The 18,372-nt window shown below is 38.6% G+C and overlaps 1 protein-coding gene across 6 annotated transcripts in view; it reads left to right on the top strand.

The window, feature by feature from the left end:
• The window catches only part of CUL2 (cullin 2), a 167,310-nt gene that overhangs the window by 45,054 nt on the left and 103,884 nt on the right, over positions 1–18,372 (top strand). For 5 of the 6 annotated variants that reach the window (XM_005873394.2, XM_014545445.1, XM_014545444.1 and 2 more), the window contains exons 3-5: positions 4,610–4,712; positions 8,844–8,938; positions 13,529–13,634. In XM_005873394.2, coding sequence (XP_005873456.1) covers positions 4,610–4,712; positions 8,844–8,938; positions 13,529–13,634 — 304 coding nt within the window. The remainder of the gene's footprint in view (positions 1–4,609; positions 4,713–8,843; positions 8,939–13,528; positions 13,635–18,372) is intronic. The other variant, XM_014545447.1, reaches the window with a different exon arrangement.

Genomic DNA, 18,372 nt, shown 5'->3' with positions numbered 1-18,372 from the left:
TATATATATAATGTGTATAGTATATGATTACGTATATAATAAGTATATTTATTTGTATAATGTAATTTAAAAAATATCACGTATATAAGAACAACACTGCAAACCTCGGGTGTAAACTCTGGCACCAAGAAAAACCCCTAAATATTAAAATATTTTAGCTTCTTGGTATTTGGGAGGTTAAGGGATCTCTGGGAATCCTTTGCCATAGGTAACGGACAGAGTTGTGGACAGCCATCTCAGCAACACTGCCTAGTGTCTGCCAGGGTCCATGGTGGGGTAAGCATGGGGACATTGAAACATGTATACTGTCAGACTCCTGAGCCACCTCAGTCTTTTACCACAGGAAATACCACATGTGTCACATCTCAGGGTGAAAAAGGGGGCAGGGTAGAGGCCTGGATCTTGGGTCCAAATAGTTTGGCAGTATCCTAGGGCCCTGAAGGAAGACTTGAGGACTGGATGGACACTGTAGGATTAGAGATTCTTTCCGAAAAAAAAACAAGGTGAGATGTATTCAGAATGTGTGTGGAGGTTCAGAGTTTTTTCAGACTCTGTGCTGCCATCTTCTGGGGCTAAAGGATGGGTACTTTTTTTTTTTTTTTAATATTTATTGATTTTTTACAGAGAGGAAGGGAGAGGGATAGAGAGTTAGAAACATTGATGAGAGAGAACCATCAATCAGCTACCTTCTGCACACCCCCAACTGGGGATGTGCCCGCAACCAAGGTACATGCCCTTGACTGGAATTGAACCTGGGACCTTTCAGATCGCAGGCCGACGCTCTATCCACGGAGCCAAACCGGTTAGGGCAGGATGGGTGCTTTTAAGGCTATTTTAACTAAAATAATGAGCAGAGAGAGAAGAGAAGGAATTGGTGATTACAAGAAAAGGGAAAATGAGTAAAAGATAGAAAAGAATAGATGTGTTCTTTATTATTGTACAGAATATACAATTTAATTAGTTGGTTTGTAAATGGCTTTGAAATAGCTGACTTACCTGGAAAGTACTCTTTTAGTCAGTTATTATTTCTAAGATGTTTATTGTTTGATACATCTAAGATGGTCTAGTTATTCTTGACCTGATCATGGATCTTCTCCTCCTCCCCTTAAAATAAAAAAAAATCTGCAAAAATAGTAAATTTAAAAGTGTAATCTCTCACTTTAATTTGTAATTAAGAAAATAAAGGGCTGTGTTACTAATTGTCCCAAAGTAGAATTCCCTCCACTTCCCTGTTATTTTGCCCAAAAATATATGGTTGACTTCTGATCTTCAGATATCTTAGGTAGAATTTTAAAGGCCATAAAACCTTAATATATTTTGAAAGTGAAAAATGCTCCTTGAATATTGTGTACTACCATATGTATTAGTACTTGGGGGAGTGTGAAATATAATACATATGTGGCAAAGTTTGTAAGATATACATGTAGAGTTCAATAAATAATTATAGCATCTGTATAATCACCACACAGGTTGGTTAAGAACTAGAACACTGCCAGCATCCACCAACCCCACATCACCACATGTCCCTCTCAGTTCATGAGCCCCTCCTTTCTCTTGGAGGTACTAGTATCCGACTTTTGCATCTAATGTTTCCTGTTTTTCTAAAAACAGTATAACTACTTATATACACAACCTTAAACAATATTGGTTAATTCTGTTTTTGAACTTTATATAAATAGAACCGTACTATATACATTTGTCATTTTTTTCAACATTTGTGTGTAATTAATTTTTTACAAATGATCTTATAAAATATGCATTATTAGTTCAATTTTGCAGTTAAGAATATTGTGGCCCAAGATGGGTAAGATGATTTGCTGATATTGTATGATAGAATGCTGGGGTAAAAATGCCAAAGTCTTCTGTACTCTTGCAGTAGGCATTAAGGAAGCTTGACTGCCAATCGAAGTTAGGAAAGGTTTTCTCCGTAGTCATCTCTGGTTGGTGCACCAGCAACACTTTTATTCTATGCTTCTAAATTAAATCAGACCAATATCTGATGTTGATTCTAATGAATGATTTTACATATTCATTTTTACATGTGGCATTTTTATTCTTCAGAAATGTCAATAAACATCTCTTTTTTATTATAAATAAATTCCTTTTTGTTCATTGTCTTACCATTTTCAATTTTAAGATAATTTTTACTTTTATCGCCATTTCAAAACTCATTGTGACTCACTCACTACACAGTAGAATTAATAGAGTTAAAACTCAAAATTAAGTCCAAGTATAGGAAGCACCTTTTAATGGAGAAAATGAATTAAAATAAATAATTTTGCTGCTGGCCAACACTATCTTGGTTGTAACAGTTCAGAGCTTTTGCTCTGGAACAGTTTTGTTTCTGAATGAGAATTTTTAAGTGAAAATTTCATAAACAGGAATTTTTATATTTCTGAAGAGATTTAAGGAAAAGATGACTTTGGGGAAGAGAGTGTTAAAATCTGATCTCCAGATATTTCCCATTTTTTGTCTTTTAAAATATGCTTTTATTGATTTTTTTTTTCTTTTTTAGAAAGAGAGGAAGGGAGAGGGAGATAGAAACATCCATGAGAGAGAAACATCAATGTGGATTGGCTGCCTCAAAGCGTCTTGAAAAATGCTCTTCTTGGGTGTTCTTCCTAAGGCCTAAACATTTCCATGGTGATTGGATATTTGAATAAGTTAGAGAAAAAGAACATATTTAGGGATATCTTTTAGGCAGTTGAATAAAATTACAAAGTGGTTAACTGTAATGAGTTAACTGTGGTGAGTGAAATATTAATTTAAAAAGTTTATAAAGAAGGTGAGTCCATTAAAAAATCTGGCACAGTGATACTACATTATATGGATATTCTTGCTTCACTATGTTTGTTTTTTTAATATAAAGAAAATTTTAGCCCTAGCCAGGAAGGTCAGTTGTTTAGAGCAGCAGTCGCCAACTGGTGGTTCCTTGGACCACTGATGGTCCGTGAGGTCTGGAATGTTGGCGAGGGCTGGTTTAAGGAAACCTTTGGAGCAGCAGTTGCCAACAGGTGGTCCGCGGACCACTGGTGGTCCGTGAGGTCCGAAAGGTTGACGACCACTGGCTTAGAGCATTGTCCTGATATGCCAAGGTTGCAGGTTCGATTACTGGTCAGGGCACATATAAGAATCAACTAATGAATGCATAAATAAATGGAACAACAAATCAATGTCTCTCTCTCCCTCCCTCTCTGAAATCAATAAAACATTTAAAAAAGAAAAATTTTATTTTTTATTTAATAGAATAATATATTGAAGAAATGTATACATATACATATAAAGATAGCTTATTTGTTACTAATATTAATTAAAAGTAAAGAAAAGGATTTAGAAGGACCATGGGAAAGTCTGACTGATATCTACTAGACTTCCATGTGAAGAGGGCTCATGTGAGGAGGGCTGCTTGCTTTTTCCAGAGTAATGAGACTAGGTTAATGGCTGACCATGTGCTACTTGATCCCTATTTCCTTTGCATCACCAAGAGTTGACTAAGTGCCTGTTACATGCCACGAACTATGCCCGGGGGCTGGGAATATAGAGATGATTAAGAATAGGCTAGTGTGGATAACAAAGGTATAAATTTTATTGTATAAAAATAAGTTTTCTAGAAGAAGAATATATAAAATGTTATGGGGATTATAGATGGGAAGAACCTACATTCTATCTCTGATGTATTTTTAAAGTACATATTTTTATTTTGTCATATTTCCTGATTCTATGTTTAATAGAAATACTTGACTCCATCCCAAATAACCTTATTTTCAGATTTTATCTGCATCTCTAATTAGGCTGGTCTCAGATTGCTTCATGTGTGTTTTTTCCACATTTGGTGCTTTAACATACATGAGCTTACTTGGGTCTTACAAGGATCGTATAGAGATGTCAGGATGTTATCTTTATCTTAGAGATGAGGAAATAGCCTAGAGAGGTTAAGAGACTTGGTCAAGATCACTGGCTAGTAAATGCCTCAAGCAGATACCATTTTCTCTGACTCCTGATAAAAAACTCTACAGCATACCACCTGTGATACCTAGCAAGGTACTTAGTGTGTTCAAAAAACTTAATTGATATTACTGTTCATACTATAATTCTTCTAATAGATTAAATGTTAAAGGACAGTGGATAGGTTGAAGAATATTCTGATGAGTACTGTGATGTGGGAAAATATGTCAAGTGAGTAATTTTTGTAACTTGTTTTTCAGAATTGCTTAGAGTCCATATCTGCCTCTTATGATATTCTGTAGCCCTTTGTTGGTATTACGTTTATGTCCTTTTTTACATAAACCGTATTTTGTAGGTGTCTGGGTAACTTGACTTCCCAGAATCCCCCTCTGAATTTTAATGTCTCTGAGAGGAACAGTTTTCTTTACAATACCATCAAATAATCCTCAATAAATATTTGTTGAATGAGTAAGTGAACATATCTGCTAATGCTTTTAAAGTAAGCATGGTTATATATTATACCATTATTCTATATCTATGTCTATATAACCTTAAACCACAAAAATGAAATGATTTTTCATTTTTTAATGTGAAGCTTGAGTTAAAGCTCATTTGTTGTAAAGAATATTTCCAATGAATGTGAAAACCTTAACAGTTTAACTAGAGATATCTATGCTTTATGTGTGGCCTATCCTGAACCCCTTGGAGAAAGACTTTATACAGAAACTAAGATTTTTTTGGAAAATCACGTACGGCATTTGCACAAGGTAAGGAATGATACATACATGATATAAATATGTTTGTAGCTTCATAGTTACTTGCTTAGTTCACTGTTTTGCAGTGCAGAACTAAGATCAAATTAAGGTTTATTTGTTTTGTTTCCTAAATAGCATTTTTCTAATTATATATATTTAAGATCTATTTGTCAAGAACTGTGCTTTACAGAGCTCCTGGTGCTCTGAGGGTGGGTTCTTCCCTCAAATTACTGTAATCCTGGCAAGTAGTAAGTGAAAGAGCAGGGTTTGTTCACCTTTAAAATGTGCTCCTATGTTCTCTGGATAGAACCAAATTTTCTCTTACTGTTGCTTCCCACCTCTTGGTAAATCTGTCTTTATTATTATCTGTCAACTTGTTAGCTGCCGCTTCATATCCTGTTTAAAATCTTACAAAAACCTAAAATTAAAAAGGGAAATGGTCAATTTAAAAGCATCATAGAAATTTTTTGACCAATTTATTTGGTTAGTATGTCATGTATATAAGGGTAACATCACAGACTTGGTCTGTGCAAAAATGAATTTGCAGTATCTGACTTACCTACTGATCTTTTCAGGAGCTGAGTGAGGTCATTTATTATCTGAGCTAGCTACTTGACTCTTACCTTTTAGTAGCTGTGTGACCATGGGCAACTCACATAACCTACTTTAAGTTTCTTTATAAAATGGAGATAAAATAACACAGTCTAAAGTCTAACCCTGCACAAGTCTTGGAGCAGATCGTTTTTAAAGTGTAAATAACTCATAAGTAGAGTCCAGTTGATCATATGATAGTTTCCTTTAAAACATTCAGAGGAAATGCTCTATTTTCTTTTGTAAATGACAGATAACAGTTTTCTTAATATGTACATCTACTAGTTCATAAAAGCAATGTTGATAACAAGTACTTCAAATCAGTCTTAAAATGTTTCCTATGTTAAGTTAGTTTTAAAATTAAAGTTCTGCTAGGGTGAGCATAATTAAGAACTGTTTAAGGCAGTTATGAATTTTGTAATTTTATATTTTAGCATAGGTTGTAAGTGATTTTTTTAAACTACGAAGTAATTTTATTATTATTTTTTAAAATATATTTTTATTGATTTCAGACAGGAAGGGAGAGGGAGAGACAGAAACATCAATGATGAGAGAGAATCATCGATCGGCTGCTTCCTGCATGCCCCCCACTGGGGATCAAGCCCACAACCCTGGCACGTGCCCTTGATCGGAATCGAACCTGGGACCCCTCAGTCCTCAGGCCAATGCTCTATCCACTGAGCCAAACCAGCCAGGGCAAACTACAAAGTAATTTTAGATTTATGGAAAAGTTGCAAAAATAGTAGAGCTTATTCTCATATACTTTTTATCCAGCTTCTTAATGATAATGTCGTGCGTAATAGTGGTACGATATTAAAACTAAGAAGTGAACATTGGTATAGTTGTGTGATTAAAAATTGTATTTTGAAGTAGTTTTATGAAAGTTTATAATACTTATATTAATTATACACTATATGTTCTCAGATCCAGAGACAAAAAAAGAAGTTGGCTAATGTGTAGATGATAAAGTAAATTGTTAATATAGCCAACAAAATCAGTTTCACCTTTAAGAAAAAAATTTGATTTGATTCGGGGAGGGAACTTTTTAAATTAATAAAGTCTTACAATTACCATTACAAATAATTTAGGATATACAGATAAGCAATCAAGAAGAAAGTAAATACCACCATAGCATACCTCCAGAATTAATCATTGTTAATAGTTTCCATATATCTTTATTAAAATATATCTCTTTTGGTACATACTAATATACATATAATTTGATTTAATAATTACTGTAATGCATATTTTTGCTTTGTGTAGACTTCTATTTTTTATTAGAAAGTGGAGTCATGTTATACATTTTATAACCTGCTTTTTGTTTTTAATATTGTAAGTTCCTCTTTATTTGTCATTAAATAGACTTTGTAATCCTGGCAATGATGATAAAATTTTTCATGGTATGGAGATACTATGATTTGTTTCAGTATTTCCATATTGCTGGCCATATAGATTATTTCCAACTAGTAGCCCGGTGCACGAAATTCATGCACATTAAAAGGGAATTAATTGCCCTAACCGGTTTGGCTCAGTGGATAGAGCATCGGCCTGCAGACTCAAGGGTCCCGGGTTCAATTCCAGTCAAGGGCATGTACCTTGGTTGTGGTCACATCCCCAGTGGGGAGTGTGCAGGAGGCAGCTGATCGATGTTTCTCTCTCATCGATGTTTCTAACTCTCTATCCCTCTCCCTTCTTCTCTGTAAAAAATCAATAAAATATATTTTTTTTAAAAAGGGAATTAATTAGCAAACTGGCCACCTGTCAATTCCGTGAGGAGAGGGGCTCCCTCCTCCCTCCTGTCAGGGTCCGGGGTGCAGGAGAATGGGGTTCCTGGCTGGCAGGCCACTGACAGCAAGCTATCCAACAGCGGATTCTGTGAGGAATGGGGCTCCCTCCTTTCTACTGTCAGGGTCTGGTTTGAAGGTCGGCCACGCCCCCTTTTGGGCCAGACCCAGAGTTCTACCACACCGTGGCCTCCACGTCAGCAACCCAGGACTGACTGCTGCTGGGCGCTCCTGGTGCTCTGAGGGTGGGTTCTTCCCTCAGGCCACATGGGAAACAGCTGGGGAGAGTGCAGCCCTTAGCAAAGCGACCCAGGATTCAGTGGGTCCACACTCCGATGGTGGGTTCCTGCCTCAAACCCTGCCCTCACCGGAAACAGCTCCGGGAAACAGCTCGGGGGAGGGCGCAGCCGTTGCCAAGACAACCCCTGCAGGACTGACTTCCTTCCGCTTGGTTGCGGCGGTTCAGGTCGTGATGAACACCACCCATGGTTTTTATATAAGTAGATTATATAATTTGTTGTTATCCACAATACTTCTGTGAACATTGTTGTGGCTGAATAATTTTTGTGTAACTAAGTTTCTTGTAGGATAAATTCTAGACCTTGAATTACTAAGTTGTGAGTCATGAAAATTTTTTAGTGTTTAGACATATTAGTAACAGATTGTTCTTGGATTTATATTCCATCAAACCAGTAATAGCATTATCAAACCAGCAATACCTAGTCACCAGGATGATTAATAGTTGCTATTTTTAATTTATTAACCAATATGATAAGCAAAAGAGTACAATTTATAGGTTATTTCTATTGTTCTGAGCCTTGTGTTAAAATTTCAAGTATAAAGTCATTTCATTAGATAATTAGATGAAAGTTGAGGTCATGATTTGTTAGGGTCATATGGACAGTTAATGAAAGAACTATAAAAGAAGAACCTAAGACCCCCTGAATACTTTTTTTTTTAAAGTATGTTTTTACTGATTTCAGAGAGGAAGGTAGAGGGAGGGAGAGAGAGAGAAACATTAATAATGAGAGGGAATCATTGATTGGCTGCATCCCGAATGCCTCCGCCTGCACCCTGGGCATGTGCCCTGACCAGGAATTAAATCATGACTTCATTGGTCAGTGCACAACCATTGAGCAACACTGGCCAAGCAGTCCAATGTATTTTTATTGTTAGACTAGATTTTCTTTAAAAATAACTTTAAAATATTGGACCTCAGATTTAAGTTTGATTTTCATTTTTTCAAAAAATAATATGTTTCTCTGAAGTAAATGAAATAAAAAAAACTTTCTTGGGGAATGTGGAAAAGTGTCAATTTTCATAAATAGTCTTATTCACAAAAGTGAATAATTTGAAGTGATATAATTATATCAGTTTGATTTACTTATATACTAACAGGTTGGTCACATGTTATGGATTTGAGGAAACACATAGAGACATGACAATAGAATTATATTCTATATGAACTGATCTTAATATATTCTAGTTCAAAGAAAATATCAAATCATTACATCTTGTCCTTTGATCTTAGAGAATGAAACAGTTACTCTCCAGTATGAAGCTTCACTTTCATATCTAAGACTCAGATGTTTTTCTAGTTGTTTCATTGATACTAAAGGTAGTTAAATCAGAATGGAACTTATAAATGTAATTTATAATGCTTAAACTATGTCCGTTATTTTAAAATATTTACTTTTGACAAATTTTATAGCTTACAAATGAAAATGATAAGTGCTTTCCAAGTGAAAAATTTTTCTTCTTTATATAGAGAGTTCTGGAGTCTGAAGAGCAAGTACTTGTTATGTATCATAGGTATTGGGAGGAATATAGCAAGGGTGCAGACTATATGGACTGCTTGTATAGGTAAGTATTCTTTTAAACTCTGACAATCTCAGCAGTTTTGCTTGCATTTATAATTAAAGAGTTTTTAAAGATATTTTTATTTTTTAACTTTATTTTTATTGTTGACAGATACACCATTTTCCCTCTCTTTGCCTACCTCCACAATCCTCACCCCTCTTCCCTCTGGCTCTTACCACTGTTGTCTGTGTCTATAGGTTATGCACATATGCTTTTTGGCTATTCCCTTCACCTTCTTTCATCCAGTACCCACCTCCCCTGTCCCCTCTGACAGCTGTCAGACTATTCCATGTATCCATGTCTCTGCTTCTACTTTGTTCATTAAATTCCACATATTATTGAGATCATATGGTATTTGTCGTTCTCTGACTGGCTTATTTCACTTAGCATAATACTCTCCAGGTCCATTCATGCTGTTACAAAAGGTAAGAAAGATTTCCTTTTTTTAAATGGTGACGTAGTAGTATTCATTTGTGTAAATGTACCACAACTACTTATTTATTTGTTTATTTATTTATGTATTTTTATTGATCTTGGAGGGAGGGAGGGAGGGAGGGAAAAAGAGAGAGAAAGAGAGAGAGAGAGAGAAAGAAAATAATGATCAGACACCACCTATATGTACCCTGATTGAGGATCAAACCTGCAACCTGGGTATGTGCCCTGACTAGGAATCAAACTCGCCACTTTTTGGTGTACGGGATGATGCTCTATTCAACTGAGCCTCATTGGCCAGGGCATACCACAGCTTTAAGAAAAAAATTATATATATATATATACACACACACACACACACACACACACACACATATATATATTGATTTCAGCAAGGAGGGGAGAGGGAAAGATAGAAACATCAATGATGAGAGAGAATCATTGATCAGCTGCCTCCTGCATGCCCCCTACTGGGATCGAGTAACCCAGGCATGTGCCCTGACTGAGAATTGAACTGTGGCCTCCTGGTTCATAGGTCGATGCTCAACCACCCAGCCATGCTGGCCAGGCACCATAGCTTTTTTATATACTCATCTACTGATGTGCACTTGGGCTGTTTCCAGATTTTGGCTATCCTATATAATAAAAGGCTAATATGCAAATTGTCCCCTCGGGAGTTTGACCAACTGGGAGTTCGACTGCTTGCTGTGACGTGTGCTGACCACCAGGGGGTGGTACGGAATGAAGGAAGGCCCCAGCCGGCAGCCGGGGGAAGGAAGGCCCTGACCAGCCCTGATTGTTGGCCAGGCCTAAGGACCCTACTCGTGCACAAATTTCGTGCACCGGGCCTCTAGTTGTAAATAACGCTGCTGTGAACATAGAGGTGAACATATTCTTTTGAATTGGTATTTTGGGATCTGTAGGATACGTTCCTAGAAGTGGGATTGCTGGGTCAAAACACAGTTGCATTTTTTATTTTTTGAGAAAACTCCAAGCTGTTTTCCACAGTGGCGTCACCAATCTGCATTCCCGCCAGCAATATAATAGGGTTCCCTTTTTTCCACATCCTCTCCAACATTGTCATTTGTTGATTTGTTGATGGTAGCCATTCTGACATGTGTGAGGTGATACCCCATTGTTGTTTTAATTTGCATCTCTCTGATGATCAGTGACTTGGAGCATTTTTTCTTCTGTCTCTTGGCCATCTTCTTTGGAGAAGTGCCTATTTAGGTCGTCCTTTGCCCATTTTTTAATTGGATTGCTTCCTTTTGTTAAGTTGTATGAGTTCCTGCCCTAGCTGGTTTGGGTCAGTGGATAGAGCATGGGTCTGTGGACTAAGGGGTTCTGGGTTCAATTCTGGTCAGGGGTACATGCCCAGGTGGCCAGCTCAATCCCCAGTAGGGGAACTGAAGGAGGCAGCCGATCAATGGTTCTCTCTCATCATTGATGTTTCTACCTCTCTCTTCCTCTCTGAAATAAATAAAAATATATTTAGGAAAAAGTTGCATGAGTTTCTTATATATTTTGGATATTAACCCTTCATCAGATGTATCATTGCCAAATATGTTCTCCCATGCAGTGGGCCTCCCTTTTCATTCTCTTGATGGTTTCTTTTGCTGTGCAGAAGCTTTTTAGTTTGATGTAGTCCCTTTTGTTTGTTTTCTCCTTAGTTTCCTTTGCCCTAGGAGATGTATCCATAAACATATTGCTACGAGAGATGTCTGAGATTTTGTTGCCTATAGTTTCTTCTAGGATTTTTATGGTTTCCCGACTTAGAATTTAAGTCTTTTATCCATTTTGAGTTTATTCTTGTGTTTGGTGTAAGTTGGTTGTCTAGTTTTATTTTTTTGCATGTATCTGTCCAATTTTCCCAACACCATTTAATAGACTGTCTTGAGTCCATTGTATGTTCTTGCCTCCTTTGTCAAATATTAATTGAATGTAATGGCTTGGGTTGATTTCTGTCTTCTCTGTTCTGTTCCATAGATATATATGCCTGTTCTTGTGCCAGTATCAGGCTGTTTTGATTATGGTGCTATAATTTGATATCTGGTATTGTGATTCTTCCAACTTTTTTCTTATTTTTCAAGATTGCTGTGGATATTTGGGATCTTCTTTGGTTCCATATAAATTTTTGGAGTATTTGTTCTAGGTCTGTGAAATATGCTGTTTAATAGGGATTACATTAGATCTGTATATTGCCTTGGGTACTGTGGACATTTTACTGATGTTGATTCTACCAATCCATGAATATGGCATATTCTTCCACTTGTTTATATCTTCCTCCATCTCTTTTTTCAATGTCCTGTAGTTTTTCGAATACAAGTCTTTTGCCTCTTTGGTTAAGTTTATTCCTAAGTATCTTCATTTGTTTGTTGCAATGGTAAATGGGATTGTTTGTTTAGTTTCCTTTTCTGAGAATTCATTATTGGTGTAAAAAAAAGCCATGGGGGGAGGGGTGGGAGGGAAGCCATCGATATTTGGGTATTGATTTTTGTATCCTGCTACATTTCCAAATTCTTTTATTAACTCTAGTAGTTTTTGTGGTGGAGTCTTTAGGGTTTTCTGTGTACAATATCATATCGTCTGAGAATAATGAGAGTTTTACTTCCTCCTTTCCAATTTGGATGTTTTTTATTTCTTCTTGTCTGAACGCTGTGGCTAGGACTTCCAGTTCTATGTTGAATAAGGGTGGTGAAAGCAGACATCCCTGTCTTGTTCCTGTTCTTAGGGGAAATGGTTTTAGTTTTTGCCATTGAGTAAGATGTTGGCTGTACGTTTTACTATATATGGCCTGTATTATATATCGATATGCTCCCTCTGTTCCCACTTTGCTGAGAGTTTTTATCAAAAATGGCCATTTAATTTTGTAGAATGCTCTTTCTGCGTCTTTTGATATGATCCTGTGATTTTTGTCTTTCAATTTGTTTATGTGATGTATTCTTGATCTCATTGGTAACTCATTCATTGTTTAATAACATGTTATATAGCCTCCATGTGTTTAAATGTTTTTTGGTGTTTATACTGTAGTTGATTTCTAATTTCATTCCACTGTGATCTGAGAAGATGCTTGATATTTCAATCTTCTTGAACTTGTAGAGACTTGTTTTGTGTTCTAACATGTGTTCTATCTTTGTGAATGATCCATGTACACTTGAGAAAAATGTATATTATGCAGCTTGGCATAAAATATTCTATAAATGTCAGTTAAATCCATCTGGTACAGTGTGTCATTTAGATTCACTGTTTTCTTATTAAATTTTTGTCTGGAAGATCTATCTAGTGAGGTCAGTGGGGTGTTAAAGTCCCCTACAATGACTGTATTGTTGTTGATCTCTCCCTTCAAGTCCTATAGAAGTTTTATATATATATATATATGTATAGGTGCTCCTATATTGGGTACATATATGTTTACCAGAGTTATATTCTCGTGTTGCATCTATGCCTTTAGTATTATTAGAGACCTTTGTTGTCTCTTGTGATGGCCTTCTTTTTGAAATCTTATCTTGACTTACTGAGAAGAATCTGGAAATGATCTAATGAGATTGTTGAAGGGTTGTCCGTTGGATAGACCTATTTGGCTATAAGGCTTTTGGAGTTTTTATATAAACACTTGATTATTCTTCCTTCCTTCCCTTTCCTTCCTTCCTTCCTTCCTTCCTTCCTTCCTTCCTTCCTTCCCTCCCTCCCTCCCTCCTCTCCTTTCCTTCTTTCCTTTGTTTATTGATTTTAGAGAGAAGAAGAGAGAGATGTGAGAGAGGAAGAAACATCGATGCCTCCCATATGTTCCCCGATCAGGGATTGAACCTATAACTAGGTATAGGCCCTGACCAGAAATTGAAACTACAACCTTTTGGTGTACAGGATGATGCTCCAACCAACTGAGTCACCTGGCAAGGGCCCCTTGAATTTTTAAATTGAAACTGTGATTATAGGTGTCTTTTTTTTTATTCTGCTCTAAAGGTCTTATCCTTTGTCTCTTAAGTCCTTACATAGAAAGTTGGGTAATAATTTTTAATTTTTATTTAATTTCTTTTGGGTATATTACTCAACTATTCTGTAGTTGATTTATAACCCTAAAATTATTGTTCCAAAGTTGCAAGTTATTTGTTTTCCTACCTATTTGACATACTTTTCAATGATATTACATTTGTTTTTCAGGTATCTCAACACCCAGTTTATTAAAAAAAATAAATTGACAGAAGCTGACCTTCAGTATGGCTATGGTGGTGTAGATATGAATGAACCTCTTATGGAAATAGGAGAGGTAGGAAATTCTTTAAATTATTGTCAAGCATAAGAATGTTTTTATTTATTTAAAAACATTTGGTTCACTGTCCTTTTTTAAAGGACACTGAGTTAACTAGGTCAAAATTTAAAACATCCTAAATTTTAAGTAAATAAAATACTGTAATGATTTTCTAAGAAACTTCAAATAGATGAGAAGAACAGAAAAGACATGATAAGTATTTTAATAATTACATTGATGATAGGTTTATAGTTCCATTTAGTGACAAAGTTCGTGAAAAGTGTTTCGAAAATGTTGAGATTCCTGTAGTAAAAAGTACAAAGGACGTGGATTTAAAAGGGATCCTAAAGGAGAATAAATACAAATTTATGCATATAACAAATTTATTTTAAATTTTAAAAGTAATTAAATTCGAAGTAAAACAGTTATGTATGCAGCTCAAGTAGTTTACTCAAATTTAAATGTGGAGAATTATATAATGCATGTGCTGATTGTGAAAGAAACACTCTAGTATAATGTTTGCTTTTCCAAGTAATACGTATTTGTTGAGTAGCCAGACATTGTAGATGCAGTGGTGAACAGACAGAAGGTCCCTGTCCTCATGGGAAGCAGATGCCAAAGAAGTAAAGAAATTAATGTTAAATTGTGATGAGTGTTAATGAAGGAAGTAAACATAAGATGTAGCATTATTAGAGATTTAAATTAGAATCATCCTTTTAAGAAATTTGTTGGAAATTAGTTTGAAAGTATTCCTTGCACTCATGCTAATAAGGGTAACTAATGGATAGACAGTGTAAATTTCCAATGGCCAACAATAAAAAGCTTATGTGGAAGAATATATCCAGTATGATTTTGTTATAAAGTTAGGCAAATGAATAAAATAATAGTAGAAAATTGTTCATAGGACCTTTAATAAGGGTAACATGGTGTATTTAATAGGAATAAAACTGAAGGGGAAAAAAGGATATTGTGAAACACATCAGTGAGAAATACCAAAATCTTAACAATGGTTGCTTTAATTAGTAGTTTTATAAGTGAATATTTTACTTAATGATTATTCCTTATTAACACCATCAAGCCTGCTCCTTTTCCCAGAGGAAATCACTATACACAATTTGATTTATATCTTTTCTGAATTTTACCTGTGTATTTGCATATAAATTTCATGCATACATGCATAATAGTTTTTATTTTATTTTTTAAACAATGTCATACCATATCTAAAGTCCTCCAACTTTTTTGTTAACATGTCTAGGAGTTCTTTTCACATACGTTAATTTTTGTGTGAGAGCTTAATATTCTACATTAGGCAAATAATAATTTATTAATTATTAAGTAATTTATCGTTTCAGTTTTTTGTTATTACAAACAATACTATAGTGAACATTGTTGTTTATTTATTAAATATTTTTTGAATCCCTCTGTGTGACAGGCACTGTTCTGTATTTTAGGAATACAGTAGTGAACAAAGTGACAAAAAAGTTACACTCATGGAATTACAGTTATGTATGTATCTCTTTATATAGAAGCAGAAAATTTCATAGAGTGGGTACCTGGAACTTGATTTTCTGGGTTAAAGCTTGCTCTGCCAGTTTTCCTTTCAAAGGGCTTTACCAATTTGCCCTCCCACCACAGCTCAGATTTAAGTGTGGAGAATTGTATAATGCTTATGCTGATTATGAAAGAAATACTCTAGTACAATGTTTGCTTTAAAACATTTGCTATAAAATCTCATTTTCTTATGTATTATCTTCTATTTTTACTTGTTCATGCTATTTAAGAAGGAAAAAAAAAAAGAAGGCAAAACTTAAAGGATGTTCCTTGTAAGAAGACAGATGCTTTTATTTATTTGAAATGGAATTACCAATGGATCTGAGTAGAGTTACTCCAGAGAAACAGAATATAGAGGCAAAAAACAGATTTATATCTCTGTGGATGCAGTTCAGTTAGAAACGAGCAATTAGTTTTTGATTCTGGAATAATTTGTACTATGTATGGAAAAATTATCTGGAGTTTAAAGGCTTAAATGTGAAAGGGAAAACTTGAAAACTTTTGGGAGACAATATAGAAGACCTTATAATCTTAAGACCATACCTTTATGACCTTAGGGTAGGGAAGGAGTCCTTAAAAGACACAAAAAATACAAATGATAAAGGAAAAGATTGATAACTTTGAGTACATTATAATATACTAGAGGCCCGGTGCATGAAATTTGTGCATGGGGGTGGGTCCCTCAGCCGGGCCTGCACCCTCTCCAATCCGGGACCCCTTGGGGGATGTCCGACTGCCTCTTGCAATCCGTGACCGCTGGCTCCTAACCGCTCGCCTGCCTGCCTGCCTGCCTGATCGCTCCTAACCACCTCTGCCTGCCTGATCGCCCCTAACTGCTCCTCTGCTGGCCTGATTGCCCCTAACTGCCTCTGCCTCACCCCGCACCCGGGACCCAGGATTCCTTCCTCTGGCTGGTTGCAGGCACCCGGGACCCGGCTTCCCTCCCTCTGGCGGGCAGCAGGCACCCAGGATCCGGACTGGCTTTGCCCAGGCCAGCTGCAGCCGCAGGGGACCATGGGTGGGCGGTTTCGCCTGGGCCGCAGCTGCAGACGCCCAGGACTGTGGGGTGGGCGGCTTGTCCTTCGGGCCGCAGGTGCAGACACAGCCCCTGGCCCCCGGGGCCATGGGGCAGGCAGCTTGTCCTTTTCCTGAGCCACAGGCGCAGGTGCTGGCGCCTGGGACCGTGGGGCGTGCGGATTGTCCCTTTCCCGGGCCGCAGGCTCAGGTGCAGCCGCTGACACCCGGGACCACTGGGCGGGTGGCTTGTCCCTCTCCCAGGCTGCAGCCTGACTGGTCCCCATTCCTCTCTCGCGAGCTCATTTGTGCCTGGCTGGTCCCCATTCCTCTCCCATGAGCTCATTTGTGCCTGGCTGGTCCCCATTCCTCTCCCATGAGCTCATTTGTGCCTGACTGGTCCCCATTCCTCTCTCCCTAGTGTTGAGTGTCTGAGCCATTATGGTGTGACGGTGTGAGGGTGTGATGGCCATTTGCATATTAGCTCCTTATTATATAGGGTTTTTACTAAAAAACTAAAGAAATTAAAAAGTCAAGTCACAAACTATGACAAACTACAATATGTAAAACTGTCAAGGGATTAACTTCTATAATATATAAAGAACTCCTAGGTTTCATTAAGAATGAGATAAACATTAATGAGATAATGGGCAACAAGGCTGGTAGGGGTGTTAGTGAGGAACGACCAAATGACTGAACAGCAGGCTGCATGGGGCGACCAGGTTGGCATGGAGGTTAGTGAGGGACAACTAAACGAATGAACAGTAGGCTGCATGGGGCGACTGGGCCAGCCCAGGGGTTAGTGAGGGACAACCAAACAACTGAACAGCAGGCTGCATGGGGTGACCACGCCGGCAGGGGGGCAGTTGGGGGAGACCAGGCCAGTGGGGGGGGCAGTTGGGGGCGACCAGGCCGGCAGAGGGGGGAAGTTGGGGGCGACCAGGCCGGCAAGGGGGCCAGTAAGGGGCGATCAGGCAGGAAGGCAGAGGCAGTTAGGGGTGACCAGGCTGGCAGAGGGGGGGCAGTAAGGGGCAACCAGGCTGTCGGGGGAGGCAGTTGGGGGCGACCAGGCCTGCAGAGGGGGAAGTTAGGGGTGATCAGGCCGGCAGGCAGAGGCAGTTAGGGGTGATCAGGCTGGCAGGGGGGCAGTTAGGGGTGATCAGGCAGGCAGGCAGAGGTGGTTAGGGGTGATCAGGCTGGCAGGGGGGACAGTTAAGGGCGATCAGGCAGGCAGGTAGGTGAGCATTTAGGAGCCATCACAATCCCAGATTGTGAGAGGGATGTCCGACTGCCAGTTTACACGCGATCCCTGGGATTGGCTCTAAACCGGCAGTCGGACATCCCCCGAGGGGTCCCAGATTGGAGAGGGTGTAGGCTGGGCTCAGGGGACCCCCGGCCTGTGCATGAATTTCATACACCAGGCCTCTAGTCTATAATAATAAAAGCAAAATATGCTAATTATATTGGATGTCCTTCTGGACGACCTTTTGGATGAAGCCGGTGCTATGAGGGAAGCCCAGGTCCTGGGTGCCAGAGGGAAGCCCGAGCTCCAGGTGCCAGAGGGAAGCAGGTGCCAGCAGCCAGGGGAAGGAAGGCCTACTTTTGCATGAATTTTGTGCATCAGGCCTGTAGTGTGAGTATTGGAAAACCATTTGGCTTGACTGAGTAAAGCTGTATATGTCCCTAACCCTATAGTGCAGCATCTCCAATCATAGGTGTATATCCGAGAACTTTTTGCTTATGTTCACCAGAAAATATCCTATATAATAAAGAGGGAATATGCAAATTTACTGTCACTCTGCCACAAAGATGGTGGCGCCCACAGTGGAGGTGGGGGTTTCTGTAACACAAGATGGCTTCACCCACAGAGGAGGCGGGGTTTTCGTAACAGAAGATGGCTGCACCCACAGTGGAGGCCGAGTTCCTGTAACAAGCCTTAATGAGCAATCTGCAGGGACCTGAGGCTGCACCCCCAACCCCATGGAGCTTGACAGGGGACTTCAGGCTGCGTCCCCCCTGGCAGGACTTGACGGGGACCTCAGGCCGTGCCCCCTGCCCTGGCGCCAGGCCGGGAGACCTCAGGCCATGTTCCCCACCCTGGCACCGGGCCAGGGGACCTGAGGCTGCGCTCCCCGCCCAGCGGGGCTTGATAAGGGTGGAACTGGCTGGGTCTGGGTCTAGCTCAATTTAG

The sequence above is a fragment of the Myotis brandtii genome, unplaced genomic scaffold (genome assembly GCF_000412655.1).
Source record: "Myotis brandtii unplaced genomic scaffold, ASM41265v1 scaffold41, whole genome shotgun sequence".
Taxonomy (NCBI): domain Eukaryota; kingdom Metazoa; phylum Chordata; class Mammalia; order Chiroptera; family Vespertilionidae; genus Myotis; species Myotis brandtii.
Note: the sequence above shows the minus strand (reverse complement) of the source record. Positions and strands in the feature narration are given on the sequence as shown.